The 18826-nt window shown below is 43.8% G+C and overlaps 1 protein-coding gene across 1 annotated transcript in view; it reads left to right on the top strand.

The window, feature by feature from the left end:
* The first annotated feature begins 341 nt into the window (after positions 1-341).
* The window catches only part of PPIL2 (peptidylprolyl isomerase like 2), a 77194-nt gene continuing 58709 nt past the window's right edge, over positions 342-18826 (top strand). The window contains exons 1-6 of the mRNA XM_082491570.1: positions 342-435; positions 527-576; positions 1893-1938; positions 2844-2906; positions 3075-3126; positions 16863-16914. Coding sequence (XP_082347696.1) covers positions 404-435; positions 527-576; positions 1893-1938; positions 2844-2906; positions 3075-3126; positions 16863-16914 — 295 coding nt within the window. The 5' untranslated portion in view covers positions 342-403. The remainder of the gene's footprint in view (positions 436-526; positions 577-1892; positions 1939-2843; positions 2907-3074; positions 3127-16862; positions 16915-18826) is intronic.

Here is an 18826-nt window from a genome sequence, read left to right as displayed (position 1 = left end):
GGCGGGCTGCTCCGACCAGCCAAGGAGCCCCTACTAACGGGTGGTTTGGACGGGGAAGGCCACGGGACATCAGACACCCCCGCACCCGCCGAAACTCCCTCGGGCCTCCCCCGGCGCCGGGGGTGGGAGGACCCCACCGCGGCCGCAGCAAAAACCGGAATAAAATGAGACTGAGCCGGGGGCGGGGGCACGGAGCGGCCTCCGGACGGCCTGTGCGAGCTCCGGCCGGTCTGTGTGAGCTCCGGGCCGACCCCGCCCCGGCCCCGTTTCCGGGGGCGGCCTTTCCCCGCCGCACCCACCGGAACCAGCCCCGGCTTCCGGTGCGCGGGCGGCGCGGCTGGGCCCAGCGAGCTGCATCCCCAAGGGCCTGAGCCGCCGGGCCGGGCCGGGCCAAGCCGCCGCCATGGGGAAAAGGCAGCACCAGAAGGACAAGATGTGAGTGGGGCCGGGGCCGGGGCCGGGGTGGGGGCGGCGGGGCGTGAGGGGCCGCGGCCGCCGGGTACTGACCGACCGCCTCTCTTTGCAGGTACATCACCTGCGCAGAGTACACGCAGTTCTACGGGGGCAAGAAAGCAGGTAAGGGAGGACGGGGTGAGGGGTGTCCCCCTCCCCCTCATCGACTCTAGCGGGGCCGTTTCGCCCGGGGCGGCAGCTGAGGCGACCCCCGCTGCAGCCCGTCCGGCCCCGCGCCCCCCCGCCCAGCCCGCGGCTCCGCAGCGGTGGGGCTGGTCGGCGGGAAACCGGCAGAAATTCGGACCGTCACAGAAGGGTTTGGGTGGGAAGGGAGCGACTAGTCCGACCCCCTGCCGTGAGCAGGGACATCCTCAACCAGACCGGGTTGCTCAGACCACCATCTGACCTCACCTGGAATGTTTCCAGGGATGGCGTGTCCACCGCCTCTCGGGGCAACCTGGGCCAGTGTCTCATCATCCTCAGCACAAACCGTTTCTTTATTAGATCTAGTTTGAATCTCTCCTCTTTCAGTTTAAAACTGTTACCTCTCGTCCTATCACTGCACTCTCTGATCAAGAGTCCCTCCCCGGCTTTCCTGTAGCCCCCTTTAGCTATTGGAAGTGGCTAGAAGGTCTCCCCGGAGCCTTCCCTTCTCCAGGCTGAGCAACCCCAGCCCTCTAAGCATCTTCATGGCTCTCCTCTGGACTTGCTCCAGCAGGTCCTTGTCCTCCTTATGTTGGGGGCCCCAGAGCTTGATGTGGTACTCCAGGTGGGGTCTCATTAGAGGGGACTAGAGGGGCAGAATCCCTTCCCTCACCCTGCTGGCCGCAGTGCTGGGGATGCAGCCCAGGATGCAGTTGGCTTTCTGGGCTGCCAGCACACATTGCCAGCTCATGTCCAGCTTTTCACCCCCTGGTATTCCCAAGCCCTTCTTGGCAGGGCTGCTCTCCATCCCTTCATCCCCCAGCCTGTGCTGATGCCAGGGATTGCCCCGACCCATGTGCAGGACCTTGCACTTGGCCCACCTCTCGAGCCTGTCCAGGTCCCTCTGAATGGCATCCCATCCCTCAGGTGTGTCACTGCACCACTCAGCTTGGTGTCGAAGTTTAATGCCCAGATGAGCCCTCCTGGCCTTCAGCCAGTGCTGTGCCCACTGGGAAGGCAGAGCTTGGAGGTGTTAATCATCAAATTTAAACTCAGTGCTATCAGAGCTCTGTTTTGATTTTTTTCTGAGTGTGTAATTTCAGTTGAGGAGCATGCTTGTGATCTGCAGAAGTCTGATTTTAGTTACAGTTTTGCAAGGTTTAGTGTGTTTATCCTGGTAGTCAGTAAATTGCTAGCTACCCACGTATATAGCAAAATGTAACTTTCACGTCTTTCTTTGTTACATAGAATACTGTGTATTTATTAAAATCCTGCTTTTCTTTTTCCATAAACAGACCTTCCGCGAACTAATTTTAGGCGTTTATCATTTGATCACTGCAGGTAAGACAATAAATTTACATTACCATTATTAAATGACACATCTGTTCAGCAGGCTGTTGACCTTGTACTATTACTGAAGCCCTGTTCTTCCAAGGTAGTGACTTTCATTGACTTGTGTCTGCTACGATAGTAATGCAGCAAGAAAAAATTCAATAAGAACTGAAACAGTACCTATACTTTCCATGATTAGTGTCTGCTGAGATAGGATGTGATAAAATAATTCAGAACAACTATCGTATATGTTCCAGTCTTTCAAATGTGTGTATTTGGGGCGTGAATCTACTTTTCCCTGCTCCGAATATGCTTGGTCAGTCACTCCTCTTTCTGAGGCAGTGATTAGATAGATGGAAGTAACATTTACGCTAAATTTTTGTATTTAGAGTTTACTGCTTGAAGTGTTGGAGTGAAAGAGAGGAGTTAGTAGAGGTGCGTTAGAAATTCTCTTGTAAATTGAATAGTTAAAGAAGTTACTATCCACAGCTACAAACTACTGCTGCCTGGCTAAAAGCTGGCTGGATTGTGGAAGCATCCCTAAGAGGGGATGCTGAATGTGGTTGCCAGTTACTCCCTAGCCCATTTCAGTGCACAGACAGCGTGTCTGCTTGAACCATCTTTTCTGCTGGTGGGGCCCAGCATGGCAGTGGAAGCAGGTTGGGGACTATTACAGCATCCTGTGGCACTGAGTGCTGGCAGCTACAAGTTACTGAACTGTACCTGTTCCTTTCGTGGATTTTGTTATTACCCGGTACCTGATTCTATGTAAACTAGGTTATTGGCAGCCACTCAGTAGTTTCATTGGTATAGACCTTGCTTTAACGTGCGAGTGAATCAGCAAAGCGTTATTTGCTTATGTCATCATGATTTCCAGCTGATTTTGCTAAAAAGAATGTGTACTTTTTTCCTAGTTTGTCCCTGCAGCCATTTGAATACCCAGTTTGCACACCAGATGGGACAGTCTTTGACATACTGTAAGTTACTGTCTGTACTTAACTTCGTTTTTGTGTTGCTGAACTGCTTGGCTACAGCTGTGTAATCATCATTTGATCTTAGCAAGTTGGCAAAAATAATCATGCCTATCAATAGAGATTTCTGATGGTGCTTGTTGTCTCTTATTACTTTATCCCTTCTCTTTTCAGGAGCATTGTTCCATGGATAAAGAAATATGGAACTAATCCAATCACAGGAGAAGTAAGTAATGATGGGTATAGTCACACAATGCGTTTCCTTTTGTTATGTTCAGTTTCCTATTTCATGTGTAGGAGAAACAAAAATGTAATGAAAGCAAAAGAAATTGAATGGAGTGCTGTTTTGAAGTACCATATTTGTGAGATCAGCTTTGCTGAAATTAGCGGAGAGATTTGTTAGGGTTCTCTTTTTAGCTTAAAAAACCCAAAAGGGCTTCTAGATTTGAGACCTGGTACCCCCTCACTGTCATCCTGCTAGTGATCTTTGTAGTACAAAATAATCAGACTTGGACTGTGTGTGTGGAAGAAAGAGGAAAGCATTTTTTTTAATTTTTTTTTTCACATTGGATTGTAAATAATATGGTGGAGGAAATGTGTGCTTCATTTATATAAAATCCCAGGGTACCTTGCCTTTCTTACAGGTATGGCGTAATTAAAATCTTACAGATGAAAATACAAGCTCCTTTGTTCCTGCTGATGATGCCCGGAAAGCCGGACTGGCTGGTGATGGAAAAGGCTCTGTGCCGCTGCCTTGTACAAACAGGATTCTAGTCTGTACGGGGCAAGGGGCTGGCAAGCTCACCGCTCCATATGTGGTCAAACTTGCAGTGATGTTTCCTAATCAAAGGGTATTTGGCTTTATGCAGAGTAAAGAGATTAGTAGGTGATACTATGAATGATAAGATTAAGCTATAAAATCTTTTGAGTTATCTTGACAATATATTTCAGAAATCTTCTGACCTGCCTCTGTCGTGATAGTTCACCGCAAGACTGGGATTTTACACTATGATCAGTGCCTTAGTGAGTTTTCTCCCTGCTTTTTCTGCGTAAATGGTAATTATGCAGGGATTACTTTCTGTAGTAGTATGAAGTTGTGAAGCACCAGATAAATAAGAAATACTGGAAATATTTCCTTGTCAGAATTCTCTTTTTTTTTTCTAGTGCGTTTAAAGAGAGTCCATTGTTTGTAAGGGCATAGAAGAAAATTTTAAACTGAAATTATTGCTTGGTCTACTGTAACTAGTCTTTTCCTTCAGTGAGTGCAGTTACTTTCCCGAGCATTAGGTGGCAGCCATCACACAGGATTGTTGTTTGGTTTGCAGATGGCTTTGTGGTATGAGACACGTTTGAAACATCTTGTGTTTGATTAAAGATTTTCCCAGCAGACAGACAGGAGGAGAAGCTAAATACAGACACAGCATTCCAAGCACTAAACGTGAGCAGGCTGTCTGAGGCTCGGTATCTTCAGTTACAGCAAACTGCAGGTGTGTTTGGGTGATGGAGAGATGATTGAAGGTCTTTCTTCACACATGAAGAGGCCAATGTATTGTTTGGAAGGAATGGAATTACAGCTATTTCACATGTTTTCACCAGCCTCCAACCACCTTGCTGCTCTTGTGCATTTGTTGGCGGTTTTGGGGTGTTGCCAGATCAATTTTTTCACTCGGAGCAGCTCCATGACACCTGTTCTCATTTCAGACTGTGAACTGTGGTGTGGTTTAAAATTACTTTGGGTAGATGCTAAGCAAGAAGTGTAACATGTCTAGTGCTCTTGTGTAACACAGAGAAGGGGAGATTGTGCAGAATATCCTTGGTGAGCCATAAATGCTCAAATGAAGTCTGACTGAGATCTGTTAGTTCACCCAGACCTGTGCTTCTGTAGTTGATCTGCAGTGCACCTCCAGCCTTCCTCCCACATGTCCTCTTTCCCTCTGCATCTCTCTGTATGTTGTGTGTTCAGTGGTGGACTTGTGCTTTACAGCTCTGTCCTCCAGAGGACGAGGGTGATCCAGGCTGCTTGGAAGAAAAAGGAGATGCTTGCTGTCCAGAACAGCACACAGTCCTGCTGAATCCAGCCCTGTGGAGCTACACGTTGAAGCGTGGGGTTGGAGGAAGTGTCATAGTTTAGCCCTTATTTCCCAGAGGGCCAGCTCTGGCTTTTGGAAAGGGAAGATGGTGTTGGGCAGGAAGGGGAAGGGGTGCTGGGACAAAGCGGGTAGGTGGCGGAGGAAGTCAGTGAGCCGAGCTCGTGCATCTCTCGACTGTACTGCCCTCTATTTAATCTGTCGTTGTGTGTGCACCTTCTGTACCTGTACAGCTTGCTCATTGTGGAAACCAGAAAATATTTTCTGTAATGAGTTGGTGACTTGCAGACACTTAAGACTCCGGGTTTGTTTCAAAAGGAATTGAGCCAGATTAGCTGCAGTGCCATCTTTTGTGCAGTGACTTATGAAGTTACTTTGCACAGATTGAAGATTTGTCATTGGTGATGAGGCTCTGGAGGATTTTTCCATTTTTTTGTCCTGAAGTTAAAAATTATAATGAAATCCTTTGTGGCTTGGACTACTGTTATTGTGGTTTGCTACAGGCCAAATGTTTTAGAGAAGTCAATAGGCTACTTGGGAATGGCGCTGTTAATGATGCACTCTTGGTACTCACTAATTCCGTCTAGCTGTCTTATTTCTGAAGTGGACCCCTCAGTGGAGAATTGGAGAGCCTTGCAATCCTATATTTATCTTCATAGTGCTCCCGGGGGGTAGGACTGTGCTAGTCTTTTATTAGTTGGGTGTTTGTGAACTGATCTCCAAGTGACTTCTCTGATTTTTCCAAGACCTAAACTATTGGACCAGCCTTCCTCTTTAAAGAAATTTTGCAATGCCAAGATGACAGTTATTCTTGATTTGTTTAATTTATTTTTTTTTTTTGCTTTTCCTTCCCTATGGTTCCTCATGGTTTATGGTTTATTTTTTCTTGCTTTTCTGAACGTTTTCCTGAGGTGGAGTATGGACACCAATATCCGTTTAGGAGAAATAAATCATCATTGGCCTTTGCCTAGTTTCCCATGAGCTATTCCAGAAAGTAGCTTTAGATTATTTTTTTTCCCATTTTTAATAATGTATTGCAGTAAAAAATACTTCTGTTACTACACCAGTAATTTTGGACGAAACAGTGCATCTCTTGCAGCTGAAGTACCGCCTGTCAGATGGCATTGGCTCACTTACTTTTTTTGTCAGCTTTGCCATGACACTGCCCTAGCTTATGTTTACACTAGAATTGCATAAAATAAAGAGAAAAGTCATAGTTAGCTCATTCCTTTTTACTGAGAACAGCAATTTGGCTTCTTGGGCTTGCAGATAGTTGCAAGCTTGCCAGAAGGTTTCATGTAGCGGCGATGTGACAGCAGTGACCAGCATGCCCACACAAGTTGGCCAGCTGGGCTTGGGAATACCTGCTTCCAAGAAGTGAGATTGGTCAGAGCCTGTCTGGTTCCTTGGAATCTCAGATATGAACAGACGAAAGATCAGCGTGTCTTTTGACAGGAATTCCAAGGAAATTGTTCTTTGTTCCGTGGATATGTTTATATGTGGGCTAAGCTATTTTTTCTCCTTTGAGTTGTAATGTTTCTGATGTAAATACCTATTTCTCCACTCTGGTTCAGTGACGTTCTAACTGCGTGTGGGCAGGGCAGATTATTGTGGTTGTACTTCAGCCCCATTCAGGGCTCTGTAACCTTGGGCAAATATCTCTCTTCCCCTGTATCAGAAGTAGCTAAGGTCTTTGTCCCTCGTTCCCCCTGTTCTGTGGGAATTTAGTTCTTTTGGACAGTTAAAAGTCAGTTCATCTCTGGTGTTTGCTACTAAGGCTTTGGTCCAAACTCAATTTTGTGACTGTTTCAAGTGCATCTACTTTTAAATTCATATAGAGGGCTCACCTATGTGAATTCTTTCCGCAGTGCTCAGAGCAAGCGAAAATCCCTGTGTCTGCTGATCCTGCATAACCCGGAGAAGCAATCCTCATGTTAAGGGCCACGTGCGGCTGTGTGGTTGTTGCACGTATATGTCTTGAAGGGCGAACAGGATTCAGCTGCGTTAATTTAGCTTGGGCTTAACATATGCCCAAGAGCCAGGTTAAGAGACCTGAAGATGCTGCGTGGTGAATGGTTGAGTCTAGGGGTCACATTTCTGGTCTGAATGAGGCAGAGCACAATTTGCACGAGACAGGGCACAACACAGGGTTAGGATCCAGACCTACAGGCCAGAGAGAGCTTTTTCTTAAGTGTCATAAGGTTTTAGCTTCTTAATAGGTTAAATAGGAAAATTCTGAGGATATATAATTTTTGTTTTTAGGGTTGGGAAAGCCTTTTTTGCTTGGGCTGCTTCTGAAGATAACCATAAAAAGGAGTCTGGGGCATATAAAAATGTAGTAGAAGGCAAAGCCACTGACATGGAAAATGGGGACTAACTTTGGAGTGGGAAGGCTGAAAATCTCTGACTTTTCCCAGTAGGACATCTGCCGCCTTAAAAGAGAGAGCTGTACCCACAGTTTTGCTCTGTGTGCAATATAAATATTTGTTATTATTTTCCCAGACTCTTAATCCTGTATTTACCAAATAAAACCAACTTGAGGTGAGATTATGACTAATACGATCAAATAATTGCAGCAGTACAGGTGCCTGCCTCATGGAGTAAGCCTGTCTGATCCATGCTTTGAAAGCACCCGGAGATGCACAGCTTGTACCTGCAGTGCCCTGCAGCAATGGCAGAGCCTGTAGCTGACACCTCCTCGCTCCAGCACTGCTCACCTAGGAACATACACGGTGCCCTTTGGGTTTTTTTAATCATTTGTTGGAAATAAGATTGGTAGGATGATGCTTGCCTGAATAATTACAGGCGCTTTGAAAGCCAATAACTTCTTACCCTCAAAAGAAAAAATTGCAACCAAGTCTGTTATTTCAAAGCTTTGGAAAAGTCCTTCTCAAATACATTCCTTAAATATGTTTATTAGGTAATTCTTTTCCCAAATGCTGGTGGCTACTGTTACTTGATTTTTTTGTGAAAGCATGGTTTCTTTCCAATTTCGTCAACTGGATTTCAGTCAATCTCATGGAAATCAGTTGCTGATCTTGACTTGAAAGGAGCTTGCTGACCAGGTTAATGGAGAGGATATGGAGAAGATTACTTTTTTTACTGCTGCATGTATTAATCCCACTTGAAAAATGAACAAACAATCCCACAGCACTTTTTTTTTTTTTAATGCACGAAAAAAGGTCTTTGGCTGTCTAAATAAGGGAAATCCTGCCTGAAAAGGATGCAGAAATTAGACCAAAGGTGAAACTTCCTTAAACATAAAAGTGTTTTTACCATGTATGTATTTTGAAAGCATAGATACAGAAACAGAAAGCACTGATAATTGTTCCTTCACCTGAGAAGTGAATGTAATGAGAAAAAGGGCTTGAATATTTTTTTCTTCTTTTGCAATATTCTGAATAAAGAAACTGTAGCGTGTCAGGGGTGTGAGAAATATCAAGTACTATAGGAACAGGTGTTAAAGTACGGGTTAAATTCCAGCCAAGGCTTTATAGTTCACTGCAAATTGCTCTCCACCTCTATCAAATAATCAGCGCAGAGCCCGTGTGTTTCAGAAATGGATTCTGGTAAGTGGGTTGCGTGAGCTGCACACGTTGCTGAGTCAGAGGTGTTGAGATCAAGATTGCAAACAAACCTCATCCAGCAATGAGTCGAGTAGAATGGGTCTCTGGCCTGAAGGGGGGAGAGGACAAGTTCAAGTTTCATGTGACCCATATTGGCTAAATCAACAGTGACTATGGATTTTAACTCCATTCGTATGGTCCGTGTGGTAATTTACTGCAGATTGCTGCTTTAATTGTGTTATTCCAGGTGTGTTTCTAGATAATGAGCAGTAAATAATGGATGTCATCAGACAAGGATCTGTGGTTTGAAGGTGACCTCTTTCATGCCAGCCTAGCAGTAGCTGCTGTTGGAATACGTTGTCAGGAAAATGTAATAGCTTTAGATAATGTTTAGTGCGATGCGCTTTCAGAGCACTTGCCTAGATCTTTCTGCACATGCTGGTAATACGATCTTAGGATTTTGATGGTCTTCTAAAGACGGCACACTGCAGCAGGAGTCAGATTTTTCTTGTGACTTTTCATTTTTTGTCCTCTTGAAAAGTTTTCTTCATTCTTAGTTTCCAACAGATTGTGCTTACTCTGAGCATTCTCGTTCTTTGTCTAGATATAAAATATTGATAGGAAAGTGCTGCGCAGCCCTCCATAGGCAGGCTATCTCCATATCTAGAGTGCTCACACTGTCTAATTAAGAGGAAAATAGTTTCACCAATTGACATACTTTTCATTATGTAGAAAAATTCAGAAGTGAGACATCCCCCTTTAATTGTTTGGTTTTATTTTCCCTCAACATCAGAGCACAGCACCTGAAATCCAAGTAGTCTGCTACATTTTCTCCTTGGGACTTTGGAAGTGAGTGATCATTTAGGTGGATCAGTAACTTCATGTCTCGTTTGGCTGTAGCATAACTGATGTATAAACGAGAATTTTAATTCTTCTCTAGAGGACACTTTTCATGTACGTCTCAGAAGTCAGTACATCTTCAGCTTTGAAATTCAAAGTATATTTCTTAATTTGTCTGATGCAGTTCAGTGAAGTCTTCAGATATTGCATAAGTATAAATGTGAGTTACCCCTTTTTCTTCCTTTTGTTAAACTTATTTTTTTTCCTGTACGTTTGAAGTGAAGGAGGGAGGTTTTTAGCTTGTTTGTTTGTAAGAAAAGTTTCAGTGGGGGGTGGGAATACAGTTTTGTTCTGGATGAGTAATAGCAGAGAACAAAGCTTACAGAAATAAAGCCAAGCTTTGTTGTTGAAAAATGATTCAGACAAATCCAGCTTAGTTGGTTTTCATGTGTTGCAGAAAGAAGGGAGAAATGATCAGGAACAGAAAACTGGAATACTCTCTGCGGTCTTCAGCTCTCGCAATCTGCTTTGTGAACTGCGTGCTCTGTCTTGAACCGGTGTTTGCTTTCTTCCTGCTGTGACTGCCGAGAGGTTCTTCTGATGGTTTTTCATCTGATAGATATCTTCTGTAAATTTTGAGTTTGACCAGCTTAGTCTTGTTTGTATTTGTGCCAAAACTGTGCTTCTCTCTGTTAGTGCTTACAGCTGTGTATTTGGTACAGAGGAATTTAATGCTTTCTTGACATTTTCTGGTTGAGACTTGTATTTTCCTGTCAGATGTTCTTGCCTTTAAGTTCTCTATACCCTAAATGGTCACAGTTGTCCTTCTCTGCATCTGTTTAGTTTTAATTTGTCTTCTTTGAACAGAGTTAATCTTAATCATACACAGTAAGTGCTGGGTGAATGCCTGGTACAGTGGTGGGAATATTTTCTAATCTTTTTGTGAAATATATTACACATGATAGTATAAGGCAGAAAAGAGCTTCAGTGTATGTGTTGAGACACCAAGGGTACTGTCAGAATATGATAATTTGTTGCATTTTCTCTTGATAGCTTGGGTCATTTCAGAAACAGGTACTTATTTATAAATAAGAGTTAGCCCGGATGAGCAGTGGTTCTTCCTTTTTTCGTTGTTTTGTTTCCAGTTGAATATTGCTGCCTGTATTTCGGTGGCCTGTATCGGTATTTCAGGCACGAGTGGTTACAGCCACCATCATTAAGCATCTCTTTCCAGGTGCATTTTTATCTGGGGGCAGCAGACACGGGCTGCTGCTCAGATGCCTAGAATCCACTTTGAACGAGACGAACTCTTCAATATGCAGCAGCTGAACCGTGTCGTCTTACCTCATTTACTTCAGAAATTATTAGCTTTTAGTCAACAGTCTAAATGAGTTAATATTTGACTAGCGACCATAAATTGTCAAGGCCCCTGGACAGAACATATAAGGACATGATTCCTGCCTGGAGGAACGACCAGAAAGTCGTGTGTTGTAACTGGAAATGGTCATAAAACACAGGGGAGGTGTTAAGGCGATGAAGGTCCCGGTGAGGCAGATGACTGGGAAGATGACTCCTTTTTTGTTGGGTTTTCTGAAACTTTCCCACTTTCCTTTGTTACTGACAAACACGTGGGTAGTTGGTTGTTTCTCTCTCAAAGTTGTGTCTGTGTTTCACAGTAGTGTACCCAGCACCACAAAGAGTTAGCCTTTATCTGTACTAAAAGGGGGATTTATTTTTCGATTCCCTGTATCTTTGGGAAACAGTGAGGGTGAAGATGAGATTTTCCTAGACTTACCGTTCAGGTACTTTATCAAAAGGAGACGATTAAAACCCTCCAGTTTCGTGAGTCATTGTCCAAGCCGCTGTGCCTCCGCCACACCTTGCTGATGGGATCGTGCTGGTGATGGGCAGTGTTTTATCCAGTAAGCCAGCTCTGGAGAGAGGCGGATAAGTGTGTCTAGCCTAATTCCTAATGCATTATTTCCCTTACAGCAAAAAATTATTTACATCTAGGTTTTATAGACCAAACAGATGGCCTCTTTTTTTTCCTTTTCCGTGTTTTGGTGGAAGTGTGCACATTGGATGGGGTTTTGTGATTGTGACACTTGAAAAACTAGCAGCTGTGAAATGCTCTAGCCTTAAATGAGATGCAGCCTGAGGTTTCCCACAGATTCTTACCCGCCTGTTTTTCAGTAAAATTGGAGACTAGCTTTTTGATGCTTCTGCAAAGCTTTATTTTCCATGAACCATGTTGTATTTGGCTGTGGGTCTCTGGATTGATAGAATTCTGACTGCATTAAGACTGCAGGTTTAATCTTGCACATGAAACTACTCATTTTTTTCTCATGGTAATTTCTGTTAATGTGCTCTTTGATAGAGCAACATTATTGCTGGTATCTGTGAGCCGTGTGTTATCAAGCATATCCTTATGATTCTCTGGACAAGACTTTGGTGACCATATGGTGTCAGTTTAATTAATATTTCAACATGGAAAAACAGTGGTCTGGAAGTGGGTAACAAAGGATCTTTTGTGTCCATTTCCATACCAGTTCAGTAGTAGATGAAAGCTGCAGTTAAACAGCAGCTTCCTCCAAGAATGTGAATTGAAGGTGTCATTTTAGCGTTTGGTGGGCAGTTGTCCACGTCATAAATATCTAGCGTTTTTGCTGTTGAACTGAACGTGGAAACCATGCCTTGAATCATGAGACTATTCTGGCCTCCTGGCTGCTGACCTCAAATTTTTCATGAAATATTAAACTACATGAAGATGGCATATCTTGTTAAAACGGTGCTGCTGTTTGCAATCACATTCCCATAATGTGTAGACTGGCTGAGGATTTCCAGTGCCTTTTATTGTCATTAAATCCATTTACAAGATCTGAATTAAGTGACATTATACAAGGAGTTATTCCAATACTATTCATTCAGTTCATATCCCCATATTTCTTGAAGGTTTTATAGCAGGGGAAATTGTAAGAGGGCTTCTGAAAATGTGAAGTTGTATGCAAAGAATAACAGGTCTCATCTTTAAAGGAACCAAAAACTTTAATACAAAATTCATTTGCTGTTCTTAAGCTAAGTTTGGTAGGCAACGTTGTGTTTTAATAGTAGTATTTGGTTTGGCTTTCTCTTCTATTTGAGATAACTCTGTGTTGCTTGTTTTGGTGGGATGAGAATCGACCAAATGGCCACGTCAGCACTGGATGGTTTTGTCCTCGTGTTGTCAACCAGTTCAGAAGTGACACGTTCGTTTTTCCCCATGATAGCTTCACTGGATTGTTGTGTGTTCCTGTCAGAGGCCATTCAGAAGGGTGTCCAATCCCCAAGAGCTGAGCATCTTAACACTACCTCAATTACTGCTGATAGAGCAGGAAAGTCTGTATTTACTGCATACAACTCTTGCCGCACGTCACCAACTCTACCCATGTGTGGGTAGACAATCAAATGAGCCCATTTTGATTGCTTTTCAGGCTGGTGGGTATCCAACAGGGTCAGAGCCTCATTAACAAGAAGAACATGCAGCCACAGACCAAAGAGATTCAGAGGGTGTAACTAATTGATGCGCAGGGATTGTAGGTCATATCTTCATGAGGCACACGGAGATGACAGAGAATGATTTAATTCAAAACAATCGGCGTGCTTCATCCGCGAGCTGCCACAGTGCCCCACTAACCTAGGCGTCGTAATAACCTCTGCTTTGGGTATCAATAGAGGACGCTGCCCTTTGGGACCCCACGGGAAGGAGGAGTGCTGTCAGCTGGCAGAGGAGCGCGTGGGGCGGTGGGGCTTCTTGCTGCTGCGGGAAAGTAGGTCATGGCCAAAAGTAGCCTTGGCTGCCTTGTGGGAGTGTGCCTGCAAGAGAGGAGTCAGCTGAGAAAAGAGCTTGCATGGTTTTGGGGGCTGTTTTTTTAGCCCTTCCTCGCTGTGGAGCAGCTGGTGCTACGTGCTGTGAAATGCGTCTGCTTTCCAGTATTCTTGCATAAAATATTTTTAGAAGTCAATATGCAGCTCTTATTTCTGCTTAGGGGAAGTGGTGCGTGCTTGTGGCCTTTCGTTTTCATTAAGAAGTTAAAATTCTAATTAGATCAGTGTTTTTAATAAACATTGATTTTTTTTTTTTCCTTGCTTTCTTCACTGGAGATTGGCTGCAACTGGATGGTAGGTGTGTGACAGGGAAACTCAGGTTGGAAATAGTCTTGAACTTGAGCTGTGTATGCAATATTTGAGCTCTGTTACGGTTTATTAGTAATAAGAAATATATGAAAACAAGTACTTTAATTCATTTTAGGACTCATTCACTCCCGCTGTCTCTTCCTGTGAAGACTGGCACCTGTTTGTGGCATAGTGGCCATTTCCATGGCAACAAACTGCGTGATGGTGCTTGGAAAGCTTTGACTTTTGATGGAGAATAAATAAAAGCAGATTCACCCACATGCAAGATAACCCTGTTTTCATGTGAAAGGGAGAACTTGAGAGGGGAAAAAAAAAAAAAAGATACAAGTTTTCTATATCATGTTCTTTCATAGTTTCCTGTGTACCGTGTATGTCTCTTAAAACGGGAACTGGTGGAAGTCCTGGCGTGCGGACTGGACTCCCTCCTTTGCGGCTGCTCTGTGTGCAGTTAGTCGATGCTGCAGCCTGGTCGTGGGCACTGAGCTGCCTCTGTAGGCCATGGCAATCCTTTGGAGCAGATCATCACCTGGTTTTGCAGTTCTGGCACTCCAGAGATTTCCTTTGACAAAACACTAAATCCCCCTCATGTCTTTCCATGCATTAAGACATGTTAATCAACTTCTCAAAATATTTCTGAGATGCTGCCCTAGTTGTGTTTCCCCCACGTGTTTTCTCATGTACAACTCTCGGTTGGTTTCCACCCCGTTTCATAAATACATTGCACAAACAGCATCCCTTATCAGGAAGTTCCCCCATGATCCGACGTGGGAGTGCTTGGGGTCAAAGCTGTTGCCAGCTGAGCCGCGGCACAGAGCTGCTCCAAAGGGCGTGAGCTGACCTGCCAAATTCACTTCAGCCCGACCTTGATAGGAGGCCAGTCTGTGGCGATATAAGTTCATAATGTTCATACAGCACTTCAGTACAGAGTTCTCATCCTGGAAGAACACTCCAGGCAGTACATGTGTTTCAACTCCTATATGAAAATCACTATTTCTTAATTTGCTGTTGACACATAAGGCTGTATGAGTGCTGGTCTCAGTGGGGAGCAGATGCCAGCATGAGCAGCTGATGCACCATGAGTAACCGATGCTGAAAACTAACCTTTTTCCATGTTATGGAAAGATGTGACCTGAAATACCATACTATTTTCCTGGGTGTGGAGTAAGAGTCTGAGGGCTTGGCAGCACTTCTAACGATACATCATACGTTGACAGATGAAACAGTGCACTGAAGCTTTTGCTACCTTTAAAGTCTGTATAGCAGTTTAGTCTGTCTTTTCCACTAAATTTCTGTCAAGGTATAAATCTGAATCTCATGCTAAACTGTTTCTTAGGAACTGTTTCCGTTTTTGTTTAAAGATGAACTGCTCGTATGTTTTGGGGATAGCTCAAGTCTGCCAGGAAGATAATTTAAAGGCCTTCCTTCAAATTACCTGTGTTTCCAGTGGTCACATTTCTAAAGAAGCTTTTTCTGGAACATAGTTTTTAGGCTGTTGCACAACATGTGCACAGATGGATGCTGCTTTGTGTTAGTAAGTTGTTTAGGTTGAACAGATCTGTCGAGGATCATATGCTCATTTTGGCAACTCTGCTGTTCCCCTACTACTTCTTTGACAATTTTGTTCTAGTAAAAAGATAAATAAATGAATAAAGCTCTGCATTCACTTAGTCATTTCAGAAGCTGCCTTTGCCTTTGATGTCTTTCTTTGTACCCGAGCAGTGTGCAGATGTTGGGGTTTGGGTTTTGGTTTTGTTGTGTTTTTTTTTTTTTTTTTTTTTTGAGAATCCACTTAAGGAAAAACAGCGGCACTGGTCTTCTGTCACCTAACTAAATATAACCTAACCTGGACTCTTTCTTCCCTTCCCTATTTTATTCCTGCTAGCCCTCATTGCTCTTCTTGCTGATAAATTGGAGAGACGGTTACCTTTCTGGCAGCAAAAGAGCCTGCCATTTGGCTGAAAACAATTTGAGAAATGCCTTCCTATCAATGAATGAGTCCAGCTGTCATAACGTTTTCTCTCCCAACCAAGAATATGAATTTTGATTAGGCAGGAAAAGCCCACTGACTTAGTTTCAGATGACTTTGTAGTCGCTCTTTGCCATAATGATTGAACTAGCAGCGTCGGCACCATGGCTGGCAGGTCTCCACTCAGAGCTGTTTATAAAGATCTGTCTGGGTTATAAAAACCTCCCTAATCTGTTCAGGTGTGCGTTTCGAGAAAAGAACTGATTGTTTCTTTTAAAAAGCCTGGGCTGTGTGTGCTTTTAAGGATCAATTTGGCAGTGGACCTGTCTCTGACAGCTGATACAATCAAAGGGTTTGTTGGGTTATGTAGGTCTGAGGTCCTGGCTCAGCCTCGCAGCTAGCTGGGCCGGCCGTTGTCTCCCGGTGCGGTGGCCCGGTTACGGTGTGACCTGACGGTCCCATGCTGGCCCTCTGAAATGCCTGGCGGAGACAGGCCTGCCCTGGCACGTTACCAAAGGCTCGCTGGTTTTGGGGTGTGCTTGCAGCTTTGGCCTCTCAGGGAGTTTGGCAGCCCATGTCAGCAGGCCCCTCCGGAGAGAGGGCAGCAGACAATGCTGTAGGCATTCTTCTGAGGAAGCGCGGCAGAGATGGAGCTAGCTTCACTTGCGACAGCCTCTCTGGAGTTCGAAAACATTACTCCAGCCTTGGCTGCCGTCTCGGCTCCCCCTTCGTGGAGTTGCTGCCTGGGCATTCAGTGGCCAAAGATCCCTCCTGGGACTCCCTTTGTGACCCCAGGTGCATCGCTGGAGAACTTGCACCTCCATTTCTCTTCGTTATTGCTAGTTACCGTGTGGGCTCTGCTATACATTTCCTCAAGTAAAAGAAAAATTGCAGTTATTTCAGAAAAGGTAGCCAGCTTGATTGCCAGAATGGTTTGCTGGCTTTGGGACTTTCAGCAGAGGCCCCTTCGGAATTGTCACTTCTGATCAGCAGCAGTGGTCCTTGTCTCAGCTTTTCATGCAGACTCCCTTTTCAGTTTGTGCTAAGGCAGAATTGTGCAACTTCTCGAGCCTGTTCGCTCTGGGTAGCACTGTACTGTGTCAAACTCCAACACTGGAAATAAACTGTATCCCAGTTCTCAGGCTCGGTGAGCCTTGTTTTTGTGGGCTGTCTGTGACTTAAATTCCCAGGGTTCTGATGATTCAGACAACTAGCAATATATTATTAATAAATTATGTGCTATTAAAATCCTAACACTGATGTTAGTTTCCTTTTATTTCCACAGTTAGATTCTGTTGTGATTAATTTTTCAATGTTTCGTTTTCTTTAGAAACTAGATGCCAAATCACTTATAAAGCTGAATTTTGCTAAAAACAGTGAAGGTAAGTGCAGTAATTTTCTGTGGTTTTTTTTTTTTTTCCTTGAATGCTTTAATAAATCCTGGTTTGACTTACTCATGCTAAAGTTACATAGTTTGTGTTTTCTGTCATGGTTTTTACTTTCTGAGTAGAATAACTGCTTCTTGTGAGTGACATGTTTGCCTTTAAAGTTCCCTTTCTGTTTTTCTTTACACTGAGGAGCTGTAAATTATTCAGCCGTTTCACTTTACTGTAGCTACTACTGCAGTAAGGTGCTACTTACTTTAGGGAAAATTTTCAGAAAAGGCTAAACTTCTGTAATATGTTACCTTTTTCTCTAACTTGCCTATGGCATTATTTGCTATTCACTTGGTTTTGAGCAACTTTTTGTTTATAAAATGAATTAGACTTAAATGAACACGTGGGATTTTATGAATAGCAGCACACAAGAAAGCAGCCTTGAGTTTTATTTCTGCAGGGTTAAAGACATAAAATCTACCATCGGAGAGAGAATAAAATAAATATAAAATAAAATCGGAGAGGAATAAAAGAGAAGAGTGGAGATGAATTCATCTTTTACAAGGCAGATAATGATTTCTTTGAAACAAGAGTGGCAAGGGTTAGGTGGGAATGAAATTCTGGAGTGTCTGTCTTCTTATCTTACCAATAGTCCATAGACTACAAGCTCTTTTCTCTAGCTGATGGATTTCTTTGGCATTTTGTGTTCCATCTGTCTCAAGAGCAGGGTGTTAAAAAATGGTCAATAGTCCCTGTGGCCAAGGTTTTTGAAAGATATTGCGATATTGTGCTTTCCTTAAAGAAGTCCAGTTTGTAGTGCTGGGGTGGAATGACGGCAGCCACGCAGTCTCACAAGCCTTTTCCTTAAAAGGGTGCATGCTGTGTCATCAACTGATCAAGGGAAAATGCAACAAAAGACAAAGAGTAAACTGTTGCATTTCTGTCTATCAGCAAACTTTTCTTTAAATCCTAACGTGTAGCAGGGTTGCTATGTATGTGGGATCTTCTCTGTTCACACCTGTTCAGTAAAAAAGGTCTTCAGATACTGTATTTTTTTCCATTTAATGATCCCTCCTTAGCTGAGTATCTTCTATCCAGACCAATAAGTGCGTGCCCTCAGCAGCTCTGCTTTTGCTGGAAGTGAGAGCGTGGTGATTTGCTCTTTTTGAAGTAGCTGAGCGAGGCCTCGCATTTTACCAGCATGTTTCTGTGTCCATCAGTTGGGCCATACCCCGATGCTGCTTCTAGAAATCCCTTTCTGAGCTCTCTCCTGAATTTCAGACCCTTGTGGGAATGGCTTCCCTTCAGCGCTGGGGGCATGAACAGAACCAGTCCTCGGCTTTTCCTTGCAGCTGCGCGCCGGGGGTCCGAGTGCCTCCGCTGCCTGATCCGTTATCGGTAAATGCGCTGTGGGTGCTCGCCTCTCCTGTCTTTGCAGGTGCTGTGAGCAGTCTCTGTCCTGGTCTCCCTGCTGGTTTTGCTTGTCAGATGGTAATTAGGAAAAAAAGAACCAAATAGGCCCAACCTGCTTCAAAAATCTCACCCAGACCCCCAGCTCTAGCAAACTGATCAAGTATTAATAACCTTCTTTTAATTGCTTTCTGCTGAGATCATCCAGATATTTTTCTTTTTCCTCGTGCATTGCCTTCCATCAGTTTACTTGTTGTTGACATGCTTAATATTTATGCTGACCCTCCTGGGAAAATTCTCAGCTTGATTAGAGCAGAAGCTGGGTTCCTTATTGAATAACGTGTTCAGATTTAATGGCATTCTGCTTGCCACATTTGAATACAAAATGCTCTCCTCTCCTAAAAGCACAACAGCTTCCGTGAACTTTTTTGTTGGTTATAAGCTAAACTTTTCTTCCTGAGAACAACCCTGCAAATAGAGCACTGGGCGCGTTACAGGGTACAGGCTT

Source organism: Vanellus vanellus (genome assembly GCF_965231255.1).
Source record: "Vanellus vanellus genome assembly, chromosome: 16".
In the NCBI taxonomy this organism is placed as follows: domain Eukaryota; kingdom Metazoa; phylum Chordata; class Aves; order Charadriiformes; family Charadriidae; genus Vanellus; species Vanellus vanellus.
The sequence above is the reverse complement of the archived record's forward strand: the minus strand, read 5'-3'. Positions and strand labels throughout refer to the sequence as shown.